Source organism: Xenopus laevis, chromosome 4S (genome assembly GCF_017654675.1).
Source record: "Xenopus laevis strain J_2021 chromosome 4S, Xenopus_laevis_v10.1, whole genome shotgun sequence".
In the NCBI taxonomy this organism is placed as follows: Eukaryota; Metazoa; Chordata; class Amphibia; order Anura; family Pipidae; genus Xenopus; species Xenopus laevis.
Genome location: NC_054378.1, coordinates 110878599 through 110897726, shown reverse-complemented (window position 1 = coordinate 110897726; position 19128 = coordinate 110878599). Strand labels below are relative to the sequence as shown.

The following is a 19128-nucleotide window of genomic DNA, read 5'->3' as shown; positions in this document are numbered from 1 at the left end:
GTAATTGTCCTTTGATGGGGCATATTTGGACTGTGGCCCACCAGGAGACCTCGGGTCTAGCCAATCTGAACCTGATGGTTAGAACATCTAAGAAGGCACATATAAACAAAAAACAGGCTTAAGGCTAGGGCCAGACTATTGCAGATCTCAGCCTGCGGAGAAACACGGCTGAGAATCCTCTGTTCCTGCTCTGCCTGCACCCTGTCTCCGCTTGGGTGCAGGCTGATTTTAGGGCCAAAATGCAACATTTTGCATTTCTCGCAGAAATCCACCCTACCTGCAGAAGCAGTGTGGGACTGGGCCAGCGGGACACCAACTAATACATGTAGCTGAGCCCCCTCTCACCTGAAGTCCTCGTCACTGGAAGTCATTTTCTCCAGCAGACTGGAGAGATGATAGGTGGCAGTGCTCATGGTCACAGCTACAGTACCTTGTACTCAGATATGAGCGGAATCTAAGAATCAGGCAGCTCTGTTTAAAAAAGAGAAGGAAAATATAGTGAAGAATGGCATGAACAGGGGGGCTTGCCCACTGCCCCTTCTTTGGCTCCAAAGCATAGTTCACAAACTTGCATTACCCGCTAAATACATTGCTGACTCTGTTAGCTGTGCTTTATTAACTGTAGTACCAGCTTCTAGCATAAATTAAACTAGTTTTTTGCTTCAATATTTCTGAGGGCCCCTAAGCTTAGTTTCTCAAGAGCTGCTAAGAGGTGCACACTGAGCACATGCAATACCACTGACTCACAGAAGCTGGCCTAACAAGATCGAGGTTTGGGAGCTGCTGTGGACAACTGTGAAAGCCTGGATCATTACTGTTTTAGGGCCACTGAACATCTCTGCTGGTACAGTAAATATACTGTAATTGTAAACTACAGCATTTCTAGTTTAGGGTTCTCCTCTATTCTAAAACTATTTTCTGTCAGAGCACTGTCACCATGTATTTCCTCATTCCCTAGTATTCCTGGCTCCACTCTAGGGCGAATACACAGCACCTAATAGGAAACGACCCCGGGCTGCTTTGTTTTTATTTTTTAACAAGCTTGACAAAAGGCTGCACGGCCTGAAACGTTGCTGTGATGCCCTAAACTCTAATAAAGGCTTTTTAATAAGAAAAACATTGTGTGGTGCTGTTCCAAACGTTACCATTTGTGATATCAGTGGAAAGTGGCCACTGAAGAACATGCACCATCCTCATACAGAACGTCTTGCTGACTGCTTGTTTGGTAGGCTTTATTTTTTTTCAAGTAAAAGGGGAAGCAACTACATACACTCATATTTTTGTACATGATCTGGTAATGGTAACTTTCCTTTAAAACTAGACGTAAATGTGTTATTGTCTGACTTTGAATTATAGTGCATATACCTGGTAAAGTACCTTTTTTTCCGCACTCCCAGCAGTGCGGAAAAAAAGGTAAAATGATGGCGGATCCCAATGTTATTAATAGGGAAAAAAGCTAAATATATAGGGAGGGCGTTTTTTTTTTCCTGAAAAGGTGGCAACCCTACTTCCAGTCCCAGGCATACCTCCCAACTGTCCCTTTTTCGGAGGGATAGTCCCTCTTTTGACAGCTCAATCTGCAGTCCCTCATTTGTACTGGAAAGTCCCTATTTTCTCTGCACTGAACAGCCAGAAAAAGATACAAAGTTTCTCACTTAATTGGCTTTTAGCAGAGAGCACAGAACAGCCACATGTGCAAATAAGATACAGTTTAGATAAGGAGAAATATTTTCAAACTTTCATAACCTGCAAAATTTATGTGGCCACATAAAGGGGCATGGTCAAAAATATACGCTGTTCTACGTGCAAAATAATTTTTTTGTCCCTCTTTTTACTTCCAAAATGTTGGGAGGTATGCAGCAGTGCCATATTATTATTCACTATCACTAGGTATATGGTAGGTATTAAAACAACACATTTCAACTTGAGGGATTGCTTTTCACGTACAGGTTCATACAAAACGCCCTCAAACTACTAGAACCCACCCAAAACCATCACCCCAGCGCTAAAGAAACTATGGCTGAGAACTAAAGGGCCCTACACCCGGAAGTGTTAGTTGTTGCACCCGGAGCGGAAGTAGCGCTGTACACCCGGAAGTTCTAGCGAGCAAGATCCTGCGGTGAGCTGCCTGGAGCTGCCACGTCTGAGATTAGGGGGGAAAGTCATTCTCTAACTAAGGAGCCTCACAAGACCGAAGAAAATGGTGAGTAGCGCCTAACAGGCAGTTTGTTAGCGAATGGCCTACTCTCTGGGTGGTCTGGTTGCTCCTATAGTGATAGTCTATACTCAGCCTCTCCCACCCACAGAGGTAATTGTGAGGATTCTGGGTGTTGTAGTTCAGCACTACTGCACATTGCACGTTCCTGATTCATATATTATTTCTCCATCGGCAGGGCCAGGGTTTTTCTGCAATGGTGTGACTTATACCCACGTTCTTATTTTAGATTGTAAGCTCTTATGAGTAGGATCCTCTATATATATTCTCCCTTTTATTGTATCTGGCTGCAGGATATGTTGTGGATACATACTAATAATAACATGTCAGAAATCAACTGTTGTCCTCCCACAGTGTCATTCAACCCTGGTGTTTTGGTTTTGTATGGTAATATGCTGTGTTTTATAGCAAGGATCATATGAATACCAGAGGTCCCACCAAATATATAACATTTCCATGCAACTAGATTCCTAACCAAGCTTTTGCTGGAGATTTCGATTTGTATCTGCTGCTGCTAGGGTTGCCACCTTTTCTGGGAAAAAAAAAATACCGGACTTACTATATTCTTGCCGTTTTTTTTGATTGGCATCATTTTTACCGGCCAGGACAGTGAAATACTGGCCAGGTGGCAACCCTAGCTGCTGCTGAACTCCGTCATTAGTAGACTTTGTCCTTCAGTGAGTAGAACCAGTTTGTGTAGTATGATAAGTTCAAATGAGCAGCAGATAAAGGAAAAAGTAAACATGTGACCCGTGGGAAGGGGGGACTGGCGTGCCAAATGTTAGGGACCCCCCCCCAGTGATTATAATCACTTACCTAATACTTTGGGCTGGTGCTTCTGTTAGCTTCCTCCTCCTCATGTGCCGTGAACTTTAAAGGAGAAGGAAAGGTATCCTGCACTTGGGGGTGCCAAATGTTAGGCTCCCCTAAGTGATAGTATTGACTTACCTGAAACCCTGGACTGGTGCTCCTATCCGCAGAAAACTGCACCGGCCACGGAGCGATCCTCTTCCAGCTTCTTCTTGCTTCCAATTTTCCAGGGCAGACGCATGCACAGTTGAACGAAATAGCTGACTTTTAAGATAAAGTTCGGCCTTTCGTTCTACTGCTCATGTGCAGCTGCCCAAAGCAAGCCGAAGACGGAAGAGAAGCGATCCGTGGTGCTCACTGGTATAACCCTGGGCCGGTGCAGTTTTCTGCTGATAGGAGCTCTGAACCGGGTTTCAGGTAAATAAATACATTCACTTGGGGTGCCATTGGGGGTACCTTTCCTTCTCCTTTAAGCAAAAAGCTGGCTTTTTACTCTACTGTACATGTGCTTGCCTGTGCAGCCGAATAATGAAGAAGATTGCAGGAGCACCAGCCTAGGGTATCAGGTATGTGATTATAACACTGGGGGTGCCTTACATTGTTGATATTAACACAACTTTCTCTCTAAAAGTGACCCAGCGGCAGAAAGTTTACATCCACTTGATGCAACTCTGAAAGTAGGCATTTCACAAACCATATCATTTACAAAGCATTGACATATTCCTAAATTCTAAACAGTACTATGGTATTCATAAACTATACGGATTACATGCAAATGCAGACAGACTCCGGAGTTAAAGAGGGCCTTGCTTGTAATCAGATGAAAGTGTGGAAAAGTCTAGCATAAATGGAAGTAATAAAGTTTGATTATTTTTAATTATTTGTCTTCCTATTCTGCCTTTTTGCAACTCTGCATTAAAACAGAAAAGAAAGGAATCAGTGCCAAGTTGTTGTTGCTGCACCCAGTAGGTTCTTACCTCCTACCCCAGCGGTTCTTCTCTTCTTCAAAAAATGGACCAGCCCCAGATACTTGCAGGCATCGGACCACCGTTTTCTTCCATGTTCCCGGCATCCCCCTGGGCTGAGGACATGCGCACTTTGTTGCCATTTTCTGTACTATACATGCATCTGTATTTAATAGGCACAGGGACGCCTGGGACACACAAGAAAACATGATGTGTTACTTGCACGTGAAATACCTTTGACTGATTTTTGGTTGAAACTGAACCTAGAATCACTACATCTTTGACACCCCCAGACTGATAAGTAGTTGCTACAGTGTGCGGCTAAACTGTAATTATCTTTCCATTCATTCATATTCTATTCATATTCCCATCTGTGGCTCATTATATTGTCAGTAACCCTAGCAGCGAAATAGCAGGTTAAATGCTGCTCCGGCTAGATAAAGTAAACCTCTCCTTTAAATGCTATTTTTCCTGAGGCTTAATGGGAGAATTTTGCCCAGGTGGCATTTTAACCTATGTGGAAATTTCAAATCTTTATAGCTTGTAAATAAATGCTAATCATGGTGACATAGGATGTCCTGGTTTAATATCCTGACACTGCAGTCCATGCCTTCATTCTAACAAGCCTTTACTCAGCTAATGTTGTTTACTTTGCAAATGAAAAAGTTTAGGTTTGCTTCATTAATATAGTGTTGTAAACTTGGCCCAGTTTGGTACGTTTTTTCCTTTTAGTGAGTTACATTTCTTTTTAATTCATTAGTTTTTTTTAAAGGCTGTGCATTTTCCTTTAGGGCAAATCAGTTTAAGATGGCTAAAAAAGTGGTAGACTATGGAGCAGCGACAAATCTTCAAATGTTTAATGGTTCGAAGACTAGAAACCACTGACTGGTTGCTAGGTTCCATTGGACCATAGCAACTAGATAGCTGCTTAAATTACAAAGTGGAGAACTGCTAAACTAAACGCTATATAATTCAAATACCACGTACAATAAAACACGAAGACCAATTGCAATCTGTTTCACAACAGCACTCTCTATATCATACTGAAAGTTAATTTAAAGTTGAACAACCCCTTCAACTCCTAAGTTAGTCCTAAGGGTGTTCATGTTTTCTTAAAAAAGATTTGCCAATTGTGCACTTTGCAGGCATATCTTCAACTGAGAGTACTGAGCTCCCAGTCTGCAGTGCTGGCCGAAGATCAGTGCTGGAGATTGGCTGGTTGAGGAGGGCTTTGCATTTTAAGCTTTTCGCCAAACCTTCCTAAGAAGTGGGCCATGCTGTACCATTGCAAGCCACATTAGATTCCGTCAGGAGAATCCATCAGCCTTCTGACCCTAACTGAGCTCAGTATCCCTATCTGTGTTGCTTGTATTGTGATGCTGCATTTTCCCAAGTGCAATGTTATTAACTCTTCTCCTCTTATTGCAGGTGTCCGTCATAAACACTGTGGACACTTCCCATGAGGATATGATTGTAAGTTCCAAATCCTTGGCCTTAACAGTTTGGAGTTTGTTTGCGACTCTACATGAGACAGTCTCAGTGGAACTTGCAGGTTGAAAGCCAGACTACATAGGGTTCAGCAGATTATGGGAGCAGAGAAAGTTGGTAACATGAGAAAAGATATTCCAGAAGTTTAGAGGCTAGCGGTATAAGAGACAGACCTGGTGCTAGTTAGACAGACAGGATGGGCTCAGCATAGCCTTTTTCAGACTTTTTGGACTTTACACAGGCCTGTTTGGATAATGAGGGGAAAGTTTTCCTCCACATGTACTCTGCCATTTGCATAAATGAATGCAGAAATCGCATCTGAGAGTTTATCCAGGGATGGGGATTGGGGGCAGAGGGGCATGAGTATTGATAGCAGCAGATGGAACAGAGTTGTAGTTATTTACCAGTCAATCCGGATCAGAGGAAGCAAGGAGGAGGAGAGACTAGAACTGAGAGAATTCAATAGAGCAGTTATATCAAAAGGGGAAACCAGTATTTTTGGCTGATGGTTAGCAGAGGGGGGAGTGTGCAAAATAGAAAAAGGATAAGATGGTGATCTGAAAGAGCCAAAGAATCACTGCTAAATGCGACCAAAATAAGTGACCATCCTTATACGTAGCTGTATTTGTCCACTGCTGGAGATCAAAGGACGTTTTTAGATGGAAAAATCATGATGGCCACGACTGAGATGAGTCATTGATGTGACAATTGAAGTCACCCAAAATAACTGCATGGCTTGCAGAACACAGGAAAAAAGAGAGACAGAATTCAAGGTTGGAGAGAAATATAGCAGAAGATTTGGCAGAAGGAGGTCTGTAAATAACATGCAGGAAGGAGGTAAAGATTAGTTTAAAACAGCAATGAGGGGAGACCAGAATGTCTATTCCTCCTTCATGTCCAGTAGAGCAGGAGATATGAGAGACTGTGTTGTCATTCTGTGATAGCCAGGTCTCCGTTAGGGCAAAGGGCTGAAGTGACTTAGAGCAGAAGAGATCAAGTGAGAGGGTATTAAGAAGAGAAGAAGGCGAGAAGAGCAGGTGAGAGAGTAGGAATTTGAATAAAGTTAGCAGTATTTGTGGGTTTAAACAGAGGGGGACAATTGTGTGGAGGTTGACAGATAGGTATATGCAGGGACCTGGTTTAGGAGGCATATCTCCTGCAGCAAGTAATAGCAGAAGACCGAGGGAGAGCAGGTGGGAGAAAGATTTGAACTTGCTATGCCTTTGTGAAGTAGTAGTCAGAGGTGCTAGATTTTTCACAAAGCTATACAAGGTATATGAGTAGCAGTGTTTGGAATGGAGCAGAGAGGGAGATATTATGATAGAATGGGGACAATCAGCTGGAAGGGTAAAGGAAGGAGCTGCCTTTGGAAGCACAAAGATGAATGACACCATTAACAGGACTAGTAACATTCTGCCAGTACATCTTGAAATTAGATCCCAGTTTAATAAGGAGAAAGGCTGCAGGATCTTCTGCTATGGCTCCCTTGTTGCTATTCTTGTTGATCTCCTTGTTAAACTCTTTTTCAGATCACTTCTCAATGATTAACCCTTGCACCGCTACCCTTGCTAATATTCATAACAATAAATAGGTTATATTTTTCTCTAAAATCAGCTGGATGCTTAAATGTCTTGCAGCATGATGCCCAGATGGATTATTATGGCATACGTCTTGCTACTTGTTCCTCTGATCGATCTGTGAAGATCTTTGATGTAAAGAATGGAGGCCAGATCCTGATAGCTGACCTGCGTGGGTGAGTGATGGAGGGCTGTTCTTGTTCCTCTCACTGGCTTTCTGATGTTTCATAGGCCCCTGTTTATATTTGTTCTTCATTATAGCAGGATAGGGACAGGGAATAGACAGATGTTGTCAATGTACAGTATATGATTACTGGTAACCAATAAGGAGCTGGTCTGCCTGTCGCCTTCAGCTTGCAAATGCTGTTTCTAAGGTTTAAGTTCTAAGCGGAACTATCACGAAAATGAACATTTAATATAAGCTTCATCTTACTGAAATAAGAAACTTTTAAATACAATCAATTAAATATTATGTACTGTTGGGTTGGGTGTCAGATATTCATTGACAGTTAGATCCAATATATCTTATAGGAGGCTCCTTATGCCTAGAAGATGTATTAGAGCTCACTCTATTAAAGTCACCTGACATCATGTCTCTCTACATGCAGGATTTATGCAAAAGGCAGTTATTTTGTTAGATTTTGTTCATACTGGAAACAGTTATCTGAGAGAGCTCTAATTCATCTACTAGGAAAGGGAGACCCCCCCCCATAAGATATATTAGATCTAACTGTCATTGAATATCTCACACCCAACTGCTGCAAGAAGAGAGAACAGAGAGAAACAGATGCTGAGAGGAATAGTGACGATAAACTTGAATGTTTCAGAAACGATGCCGAATTTTTAATTGATTGTATTTAGAAAGTTTCTTATTTCAGTATGATGAAGCTTATATTAAATTTTCATTTTCACAATCGTTCCCCTTTAAAAATGAAAGGACTGGAAATCAACTGTGTTCTACATTCCAGAACTTATGTAGAAGGTGATTGTGACATTTATAAAACTGGAGCTATGGTGGACTCATGGGAAAACAGTGTTTGTGCACTAACTTTCCTTATGTCATAACAAAGCCTTGGTCATTCATAAGCAATTGATTCATATGAGGTGCCTGTCCATATAATAAAGTCAGGACTGTCTGCCAGTGTGGGTTGAGGGCTTGTATTGTCTCTCCCTTTGCCTGTTTGAATGTAGGTAAAAGAGTCATTGGTGGGTTTTCAGACCAAAAATAATTTCTGCATTTAGGGGCAGATTTATCAAAATGTGAGATTAAAAACTCACAAGAGAAAACTCTCTCACTTTCTATTCATTCCTATGGGATTTAGAATCGTACTTATCAATGGAGTTCACCATTTAATAGATGTGCTGTTAGAAATCCCAAAAAATAAATAGAAAGTGAGCGAGTTTTTCTCTGGTGAGTTCTAATCTCACATTTTGATAAATCTGCCCCTTATAGTCTTGTGACCGTTCTGGATTTATATTAGCTCATATAAGATAGCTATGTATACAACACCAAGCTGTCTAACAGCAAGGAAACGCCTGTGTGGGTTGATGGCTTTCATTAACTCTCCCAAAACCTTTGAATGTAGGAAAAACGCATAACTGGTGGGTTTTCAGACCAAACAGAATTTTCAACACAAGTCCATAATGGCTTTGGTTACATTGGTTTAAAGGGAACGTAAAAAAATAAAATAAAATCCCATTTTTACTTTTTTAATGAAAAAGAAACCTAACTCCAATATACTTTAATTAAAAAATGTCTACCATTTTTATAAGAAACCTGGCTGTATGCAGTGAGATTCTCCCTTCTTTTACTTTCTGCCGATAGGAAACTTCAGATGGTCCCTAACTGCTCTCCAGGGTAATAATACTTTCAAACGCCAGGGGGAGCCCCCCACCTTAATTCCCAGAACTGGAGCAGCTTTGTTTGTTTCCCTGTAGAGCAGCCAGTGACCGTGTAGAGATTCATATCTGCAGCAGTCAGAGCAAATAAATAAAGGGGTAATTTCACTGCATACAGTCAGGTTTCTTATAAAAACGCTACATATGTATTATAGGGGGATAGGTTTCTTTTTCAGCTAATAAAATAAAAATTGGATTTTATTTTTGCCTTTACATCCTCTGTTTCCAACTCAAGTGGCAGGGACAAAGATCATGGAGCCAGATTTAAACAATACAAAACTATAAAATCCACATTAGATTTCATGACAACACAGTAATCAGTCTTGCTGTATCGGCTTCTGGCAGATATTATTTGACTTGTGCTGTTTTGATAATTTATGACAATTTCTAAGTCTCCCAGACCACACTGAGCATGTGCACAGTCTTAGTCTTGCAAAGATGTTTAACAAAGTTACAAGATGGTGACCCCCTGTGGCCAACTTTGAAAGCATAAATCATTTGTTTGATTAGGCTTGTGGTGCTGTAAGTTCATGTTTATGTTTAGTTTACAAAATACAGCATTTCTAGCCTTATTCTATTTTAGACTTTAGTTTCCCTTCAACACATATATAAAATCTCTGAGCAGACACTAGGGCATAGAAGTGTCCATTGCAGCCCGTAGCGGTTTCTTGTTGCAGTCTCCCCGTGTCTAACGTTTGACAAGATGACACTTCAGGGACAAACCAATCTCCAAAGATCTTAAAAATTGAGCTTTGCTTACTCATATGAAATCACTCTTTTCTCATATATTTTTGAAAAAAAGAATGTCATATTTATTACAATATACATTGGGAATGTTTCTGTTGAATTTGAAATGGGTCCTTTTTTTGGCAAGTGTTTCCATTATTCTGTCCCTCCTGTATATCTGACAATCCTATAAATTTGATTTGCTTTAGGGTGGTGACACATGCTAAGATTCTGGGGTCTGCCCAGCAACAAAACGCCTCTTCTTCAGGTGACTAATCTTCCCTAAATGCCTTCCCGTCTGCTAGAATGTAAATCACCGGCAGGATGGCAGTCGGAGCACTTTGTATGCCGAAGTCCCCTGAAGTTTCCTCATGAGGCGACTTCGGAAAAAATAACGCTCAGGGTGCTTTTAGGGGAGATTAGAAGCGCTAAGAAGAGGCGAATAATCTCCCCAGAATCTTAGCGTGTCACCAGCCTTAAAGGGGAAGGAAACATAGTCGGCACAAACCCCCCCCTCCCGTTTGTTGCCCACCCTCCCTCCTCCCCCTGGCCTACCCGTCCCGCTGGGCAAATGCCCCTAACTTGTTACTTACCCTTCTGCGCAGGTCCAGTCCAGGGAGTTCACCGTCGACATCTTCTTCCACGCGATCTTCTTCCTGCTGCGCAGTAGATCCGTACCGGCGAAATGATCCTACTGCGCAAGCGCCAAAACGCCGTTCACAGCAGGAAGAAGATCGTGTGGAAGAAGATGTCGTCGGTGAACTCCCTGGACTGGACCTGCGCAGAAGGGTAAGTAACAAGTTAGGGGCATTTGCCCAGCGGGACGGGTAGGCCAGGGGGGAGGAGGGAGGGTGGGCAACAAACGGGAGGGGGGGTGGGGGGTTTGCGCTGACTAGGTTTCCTTCCCCTTTAAGGAAAGCCATTTCATCGAAATTAGAAATGAATTGTCTGAGTGAGTGCACATCTCCTGCTACATAAGAGACGTGGCTGTGCACAGTTCTCATACCTGTATCTCATACTGGTTTCAGGCATGACGGTCCAGTTTGGCAGGTTGCTTGGGCCCATCCCATGTATGGAAACATCTTGGCCTCCTGCTCCTACGACCGAAAAGTAATCATCTGGAAAGAGGAAAATGGGACTTGGGAGAAGACGTATGAATACACAGGGCACGACTCTTCAGGTAATTTGCTGTGTTTGAACAGAGTAAAGGGGTTGTTCACCTTTGAGTTAACATTTAGTATGACGTATATAGTGATATTCTGAGACAATTTGCAGTTGGTTTTCATTTTTTATTATTTGTGTTTTTTTGAGTTAATTCGCTTTTTATTCAGCAGCTCTCCAGTTTGCCGTTTCAGCAGTCTGGTTGCTAGGGTCCAAATGACGTTAGCAACTAATAAGAAAATAAAGAGACTGGAATTTGAATAGGAGAGGATCTGAATAGAAAGATGAGTAATAAATGTAGCAATAACAATACATTTTGTAGCCTTGCAGAGCATTTGTTTTTAGATGGGGTCAGTGACCCCCCACTTGAAATCTGGAACGAGTCAAAAGAAGGCAGCAAATAGTTTGAAAACTATAAGAAAAAAATAAAAGACCAATCGAAAAGTTGTTTAGCATTGGCCATTCTATAACATACCAAAGTTAACTTAAAGGTGAACCACCCCTTTAAAAATGTAATCTATGGTTCTATAAAATGTAACATTCCAGCTATTCCCTGTGCTAGTCAGTGTTTTTGCCTTGCTGTACAGTAAATTCTGTTTGCTGGGCTCCCCACGACTTCGGGCTAGTGCTGGCATGTGGCAGTTCGGATGGAGCGATCTCTATTCTCACCTTTACCGGAGACGGGCCCTGGGAAGTGAAAAAAATCAGCAACGCACACACAGTGAGTAAAGGGCCTTCTGGTGCCTGTTTGAAGGAGAAGGAAAGTCTAAAATTAAATAATCAGAAAGGTCTATATAAATACACCAGTAAACCCAGTAAAAGTAATGCTGCTCTGTCAAAAGAAACACAGCATTTCTTTCCTTCTATTTTGTACACATGGGCTTCTGTATCAGACTTCCTGTTTTCAGCTTAAACCTCCAGGGCTAGGGCTTGAGCATGCTCAGTTTGTTCCTCTTTCCCTCTCCCTCCTCCGCTGTAATCTGAGCCCAGGGCTATGAGTGAGCAGGGAAAGACTCAGGCAGGAAGTGGTCTCACCAAGCTAATATGGCAGCTGCTATCCTAAACAAACAGAGAGGAGAACTTCTAGAGCTGTTTACTCAGGTATGGTAAAGCATTCTGCAGAATAAATATAGTGTTCTAGCTTGTACTATTGTGGCTAATCTATTGGCAATAAACGTCTTTCCTTCTCATTTAACATATTACTATATATAACATTATATTATAACTTTGTGGCATTGCTTATACGGCTGTCTGTGATGTGGCTGCTTTATATCCAGCTGCAGAATCGGTGAATAGCAGAAACCTGGCTTTTCATTTGGCCTCAGACTTGCTGTAACTTTCTTTCTATTTTCTAGATTGGTTGTAACGCAGTGAGTTGGGCCCCTTCTGTTATCCCTGGAAGTCTTGTTGATCAGCCATCCAGTCAGAAGCCCAATTATATCAAGAGATTTGTGTCTGGCGGATGTGATAACTTAGTGAAAATCTGGAGGTAAATTGGCAGCATCACACTGTAGTGTTATATATTGTGTTACTTGTCCATGCACAGCTGCAGTTTTATCATACATGATGCTTTGTGTTGTTTGTTTTATCACTGTCATCTCCAACCAATTTGGTTACATCTGAAAAGCTGCCATGTTTATGCTCTGACCTTAGGGAGGAAGATGGCCAGTGGAAAGAGGATCAGAAGCTGGAAGCTCACAGTGATTGGGTGCGGGATGTGGCCTGGGCTCCCTCCATTGGTTTGCCAACCAGCACCATCGCTAGTTGCTCTCAGGTGAGAAGAAACCTTGTTTGTTGTCATTTAAATGATTCAATCACTCACATGCAATCTAAATTGTATAATTACTTTCTTCTTCAAATACCAATTTTTTATTGGTATCTGAATTATTTTGCTTTCCTCTCTCCAACCTGAAGCTCAGAGTTATATCACATATCACCATCACTGCTACATCATATCATATCACTTCTCACCACACATCATCTTACACATAAACACTCGGCCTGCCCTGCACAGCTGCCCCAGGACCCAGTTGTGCCCATTTTCATAATTATTTCATAATTACCTGTGCTAAAGGGTCCACAGTGTTTCTTATTCTTATCAAATGAAAGTGATTTATAATGGCCATAATAGCACTGCCAGTAATAGCAGTTAATTCCTTAGAGTAATCAAGAGTTAAGACTAATTAAAAAGGACTAACTCAATTCAGTAGGAACACCAATTAATGATCATACCCAAACTTCTAAAGTGCTATACAAGGAATGCTAATTGAATAGAGCTTCAAGTTCATTCCAAAGAATTGATTAATTAAAGGGATACTGTCATGGGAAAAATGTCACATGACCAGTGGCAGCTGGGAAATTGACAAAATGTCTAGCCCGATGTGAGATTTCAAAATTGAATATAAAAAAATCTGTTTGCTCTTTTGAGAAATGGATTTCAGTGCAGAATTCTGCTGGAGCAGCACTATTAACTGACTCATTTTGAAACATTTTTTTTTTCCCATGACAGTATCCCTTTAAGTGAATTGAGACACCATTTCCTTAGAATTCATTAGGTAACCAATACATTAAAGCAGGAAAACTAAAGTGCAGTGCAAGGAATATTAATAAATAAAGAAAATTCTCAAATTGATTCAAGTAATAAATAGGAGTAAGACAATAATAAAGATTTAAACTGATTAAATTAATAAATAGTAAAGCCACTTGCTCAATTTAAACAGGAGAGAAGGATAAAAAGAATGGTGGAGTTGTGCCAAAAGCTACTGCCTAAAGATTTTCTATCCCTGGGAAACCACAAAGCTGGAGAAGGCAGGTTAACCGGGACTGTGGTCTCATAATTTACCTTGCCCTAAGCTTTGAAGAGCTAACTAAGCCTGAAAATCAACGGCCTCTTGGAAGTAGTAATAGAAATAGCGCTAGAAGGAGAAGTAGAAAAGAATTGAGCAAGCGGCACCAGAACGCCACCCTCACAAATCAAATCCTGGACAATAATTTGTTTTTAAAAGGACCAAATCAGTATAATGAGAAATAAAAACCAAAGTCAAGCACCCGAACGCCAACGCGTTTCGCTATAATAGCTTTTTCAAGGCGAGTGGTGGTCCGTTCGTGGGTGTGTGTGGTCTAATTTACTTCCACGTACCAACTTTGTCAAATCGTGCTTTAATGAATTGATTACCTAATGAATTCTAAGGAAATGGTGTCTCATTTCACTTAATTAATCAATTCTTTGGAATGAACTTGGAGCTCTATTCAATTAACATTCCTTGTATAGCACTTTAGAAGTTTGGGTATCACCCATTTAGTGAATTTACGTATGATCATTAATTGGTTTTCCTACAGAATTGAGTTAGTACTTTTTAATTAGTCTTTTAACTATTGATTACTCTAAGGAATTTACTGCTATTCCTGGCACTGCACTTTAGTCCCGGGATAATCCGATTACAAGCACTGGCACTTTGTATTGTAAGGAGGGGATCGAATTAATGATACTTGGAGATAAATGATTCCCTAACCATTAGGATATTAGATTCCTAGAAGAGGAGTAAGATTTATGAATCAACAGGTCAAGCGGGGTACTTTTCTACTTTCTTTTTAAGAATGTATGTTGTTATGTTTTGACCTAAACAGGGCACACAGAAAGACTGATGCTCCTCCATGTTCGGTCCTTGTAATGTAGATGATTATATCACCAATATAAACCCCCCTCGGCTTCACTCTTTGTTGTGACTGTTTTGATACCAGCAGCCCATTATGCAGAGGGATTATCCGTGCTCTAGTCATTAGATTGTCTACATGGCAATCACCAAACATGCATTCACCTCGATTGTGATCAACTGCTCAAGGCATTCTAACACTTTCATATCAAAAAAGTGTTTTCACAAGTTTGTTTTCTGTTGACCCTTTCCTCTTTAATAAAGATGCTCTTAAAAATATTTTGCCATGACTGGAAGCCTTACTTCCTTTTGCAGGATGGCCGGGTATATATCTGGACAAGTGATGATGCTGCCACCAACTGTTGGACTCCGAAACTGCTGCACAAGTTTAATGATGTTGTTTGGCATGTGAGCTGGTCCATCACTGCTAATATCCTGGCTGTGTCTGGGGGTGACAACAAGGTATGTTCTGTGTGTGCTAAAACCAAAGGCTTTACATTATTTAGTGCAGGGATCTCCCTATTGATTATATAGTGAATAAAGTACCCCCTCTATGGATATTATAAGTCACCAAGGAGTTCGGCCGAGTGCTTTTATACAGGTCATGGAACTTAAAGGTTACTTCTAATATCCTCGTATTTTGCAACAAGGGGTACTTTATTTATTACAATACATGTCATGAGACAAAAACGACATCCCTACTCACCGTTTATAACTGATGACATCACTAGTCACCGTTTATAAAGATATCATTTACAAGATATTCATGGCTTTTGTGTATTATAGTCTTTCTTTGCCGTTTGATGCTTGCCATTTTATTAGGGTTCTGCTCGACTGACACCTTCCCTTTAAAGGACAAGGAAAGGCAACCACATCCCTTTAGCAGTAAAGATCTGTGTCTCCAGAGATGCCCCAGTAGCTCCCCATCTTCTTTTCTGCTGATTCACTGCACATGCTCTGTGCTGCTGTCACTTACTGAGCTTAGGGAGCCACTCACAATATACAGTACACATAGAATAGAAATGTCACAATATAAGGCTGATTAGTAATTAATACAGATAATTACTACACGGCAGCACAGAAACCAGTGCAATTAGCATCAGAATTTAATAATCAGCAAACCTGTAGCATCAGCTTATATTACAGACCAACCTCATTTTCTGCTGGATAATTAGTGACGACCCCTAAGCTTAGAGCCCACTGAGCATGTGAGTGTCACAGACACTTTCCAAGATGGTGACCCCCTGTGACAAGTTTGAAGTCCTGGATCATTGCTGCTACTGAGAAGCTGAAACTTTATGCTGGTGCAATAAGTTCACTATATAAAACATAGCATTTTTAGCCCTATTCATTCTTATGGTTTAGTTCTCCTTTAAAAGTGATTCCCCCCAAATAATCAAGAATTGCTGTAACCTGCTTCTCTTTTCTTCTGTACAGGTGACCTTATGGAAGGAGTCTGTGGATGGACAGTGGGCCTGTATTAGTGATGTAAACAAGGGACAAGGAGCTGTTTCCACCGTGACAGAGGGACAATTAAATGACCAATGACCATTCAGCAGAAATTTGTCATAAAAATGTGTCCATTTTAGTTTTGCCCAACTCCAGTCCTTCAAGTTACTTTGGCATCCAAAGGGTTTGTTCTACCTGGACAATTTGCACCTGATTTTTAACCTCTCGTGTGCCACAGAGGACTGTACTTTATCGGCATATGGATTTAATTGTCATTTGTATTCTTTGGGATTTACTGGTCTCGGCAACTTAAAGGAGAAGGAAAGGCTAAAACTAAGTAAGCTTTATCAGAAAGGTCTATATAAATACACCAGTAAACCCTCAAAGTAATGCTGCTCTGAGTCCTCTGTCAAAAGAAACACCACATTTCTTTCCTTCTATTGTGTACACATGGGCTTCTGTATCTGACTTCCTGTTTTCAGCTTAAACCTCCAGGACTAGGGCTTGAGCATGCTCAGTTTGCTCCTCTGCCCCTCACTCCTCCCCTCCCTGCTGTAATCTGAGCCCAGAGCTATGAGTGAGCAGGGAGAGACTCGGGCAGGAAGTGATGTCACACCAAGCTAATATGGCAGCTACTATCCTAAACAAGAGTTTCTAGAACTGTTACTCAGGTATGGTAAAGCTTTCTACAGAATAAATATAGTGTTCTAGCTTGCACTATTGTGGCTAATCTATTGGCAATAAACTGCTTTGGTAGCTTTCCTTCTCCTTTAAATTATCAGCAATGTGTTTCCTCGTTTATTCACAGAAAAAAAGAATGTTTGAAACCAATGACCAACTTCAGTGAATCTGCGCTACCTTCCCTAATATCATTGCCTATGTTTAGGGCAGTACAGGTAGGACTATCCCCTTATGCACATACCTGTGCTCCTTTGAAGGAACTTATTATAGGGGACTGTCCTACCAGTTTCTCATGTTCTAATTGGCCAGGTTTTTATGCAGTGTAAGTGGGGGGAGCTACAGTATCAGATTCTCACACAGAGAACTTTGTTCCAATGACTCCTCTACCATTTCCCCTTCTCTAACAACATAGGTTTACTTTTTCAAGAAAATATTGTTGCAGTCTCCAGCAGAAATAAAGGTTTATCTGTATAATTCCACAAATTATTATTGGTTTTTAATCTAGTTTGTGGTTATTTCTTAATATAAGTCCTTATAAAAATCAAATACTGTGGGGTTGGCCCTCCGAGAGAAATTGAAGAAAGAGGATCTATGGGTACGCTGGAATGCTGGTAAAATATATTATGGGGAAAGAACATAGATAATGAAGGTTTCTGTATGTATATAACATAGATATTTGCGCTGCAGCCTATCAGCAGTTATAGTAATGAAAGAAAACAATTGGTTATTGTAGCTTAGTGATTAGGCCTAGTGGATAGTAAGGCATATGGGTGAATTTCAGATCTTATCAGCCAAGGCCACCTACAGTGGTACCGCCTGTACCCTCCAATCGCAGCAATGGATTCTCTTTTTAATATACTGCTGTTATTTTGCTTTCAATATATTACATTTGCTTGTTCATTCATATGTGCCAGAGTTCTACTCTCTCAAGGTGCCCGTATATGCAGAGATCCGATGGGAGTACCGGAGAGGTCGATAAACGAGCAGATCTCTCTTTGAGATGCCCACTTTGATGTGGGCGATATCGGGCATAATGATTGGATCACGAGGAAAATACATGCGTCGGAGCGAGGGCTGCATAAACAAACCAATGCGGTCCATGATCCAACAGGATTTTTAAACATGGCCAATCAATGTTGATGGGCGGAGGGCCCCATACACTAGTCCGATTGCAATCTTATGCAGTTTTCCCAGCTCGTCCCGTAACTTCTTATATAGTGGGCTCGCCTTCTTAATTGGGTCACACCGTAAAGGCCAAATATTCAACAATTCACATAGCAAGAAGGAGGCCACAAACATCCACAGTACTGTGCTTACATCTTTCTATTCCAAATTCCACGACATGAGGTTCAGCACAGTACTGCGCATGTTTGTGGCCTCCTTCATGCTACGTGACTAGTCCCATTGCCATTTTGGAGTCAGGAAGGATTTTTTCCCCCCCAAATTGAAGAGGCTTCAAAGGGGTTTTTTGTCTTCCTCTGGATCAACTGGCAGTTAGGCAGGTTATATATAGACTTAAAAGGTTGAACTTGATGGACGTGTGTCTTTTTTCAACCTAACTTACTATGTATGTTACATTGCCCAATAAGCTGCTGCTAGCATATGTGGGCCTGTGTATGGGGAGCTATAGCCAGTTGTGATGCACAGAAGACACACATGGAAAGGACAATCCCATTTGTACCTTCTGGCCTAACATCTCCAGCAAGTGTGGGTTTAGTTAATGGTGCCTGAGCCTGGCTCCGTTGATGCCAATGGGATTCTGTTGTGTTTCCAGAAAAGACGCCAACTCTTGATCACCTGCCTGGTATATACACAGTAGTCTTCTCTTTTAGTGACAACACTTTCTGTTTTATCAGCACAGCAGTGTTTTTCCCCTACACTTTAGATATTTTTTGTGAGATTGTGCTAAATACAATGACACCGAGCTTGATAAGAGGGGCCAATTGCTAATAATTCCATCTGCAGGGAATCAATGCCACAGAAACCCGTTTGACTTACTTTCCAATAATAAAAAAAAATGTCTCAGATCCTTTAGAAGTCCACAGCAAATAAACCTATTATAGGACAAAATAGTCCCCAGGTTATCAGTACTGGTAGCAGGACATGCAGTATCTATAGGTCAGACTGTGAATAAACATTCCAGTGATGTCTATTTCCCCTTCCCACCCCTAATTTGCATATGCAATCCCTAATCTCTAGGGGTTTGTAAACTACAACTCCAAGAAAGCCACAGTGGGAGCCAGTGGGGCTCATTTATCAACACTGGGCAATTTCCTGTGGGCAGTAACCCATGGCAACCAGATTGCTGCATTCATTGTTCTACTTGCAGCTGGTTTCAAAAAGCTAATCACTAGTGAGGTTGGTTCCTTGGACAAGGAATGGCATTCTGGGTTTCTCAGGAGATTCAGATCCATTCTGTATTTACTTCGCATTCACAAGACTAATATTTACAGAGATAAACATGTATTTCCCCTATAAATATGTCGGGAGCCATGTGGGGCTTT

The 19128-nt window shown here is 41.2% G+C and overlaps 1 protein-coding gene across 1 annotated transcript; it reads left to right on the top strand.

Annotated features, from left to right (window-relative positions):
* Positions 1-2132: 2132 nt before the first annotated feature.
* On the top strand, positions 2133-17103 carry sec13.S (SEC13 homolog, nuclear pore and COPII coat complex component S homeolog). Its single transcript, NM_001086973.1, is given in 9 exon segments — positions 2133-2203; positions 5419-5463; positions 7116-7231; positions 10709-10860; positions 11429-11562; positions 12197-12330; positions 12495-12615; positions 14810-14956; positions 15932-17103. Coding segments are annotated over 9 exon segments (963 nt in total). The 5' UTR covers positions 2133-2200; the 3' UTR covers positions 16043-17103.
* Positions 17104-19128: the final 2025 nt, after the last annotated feature.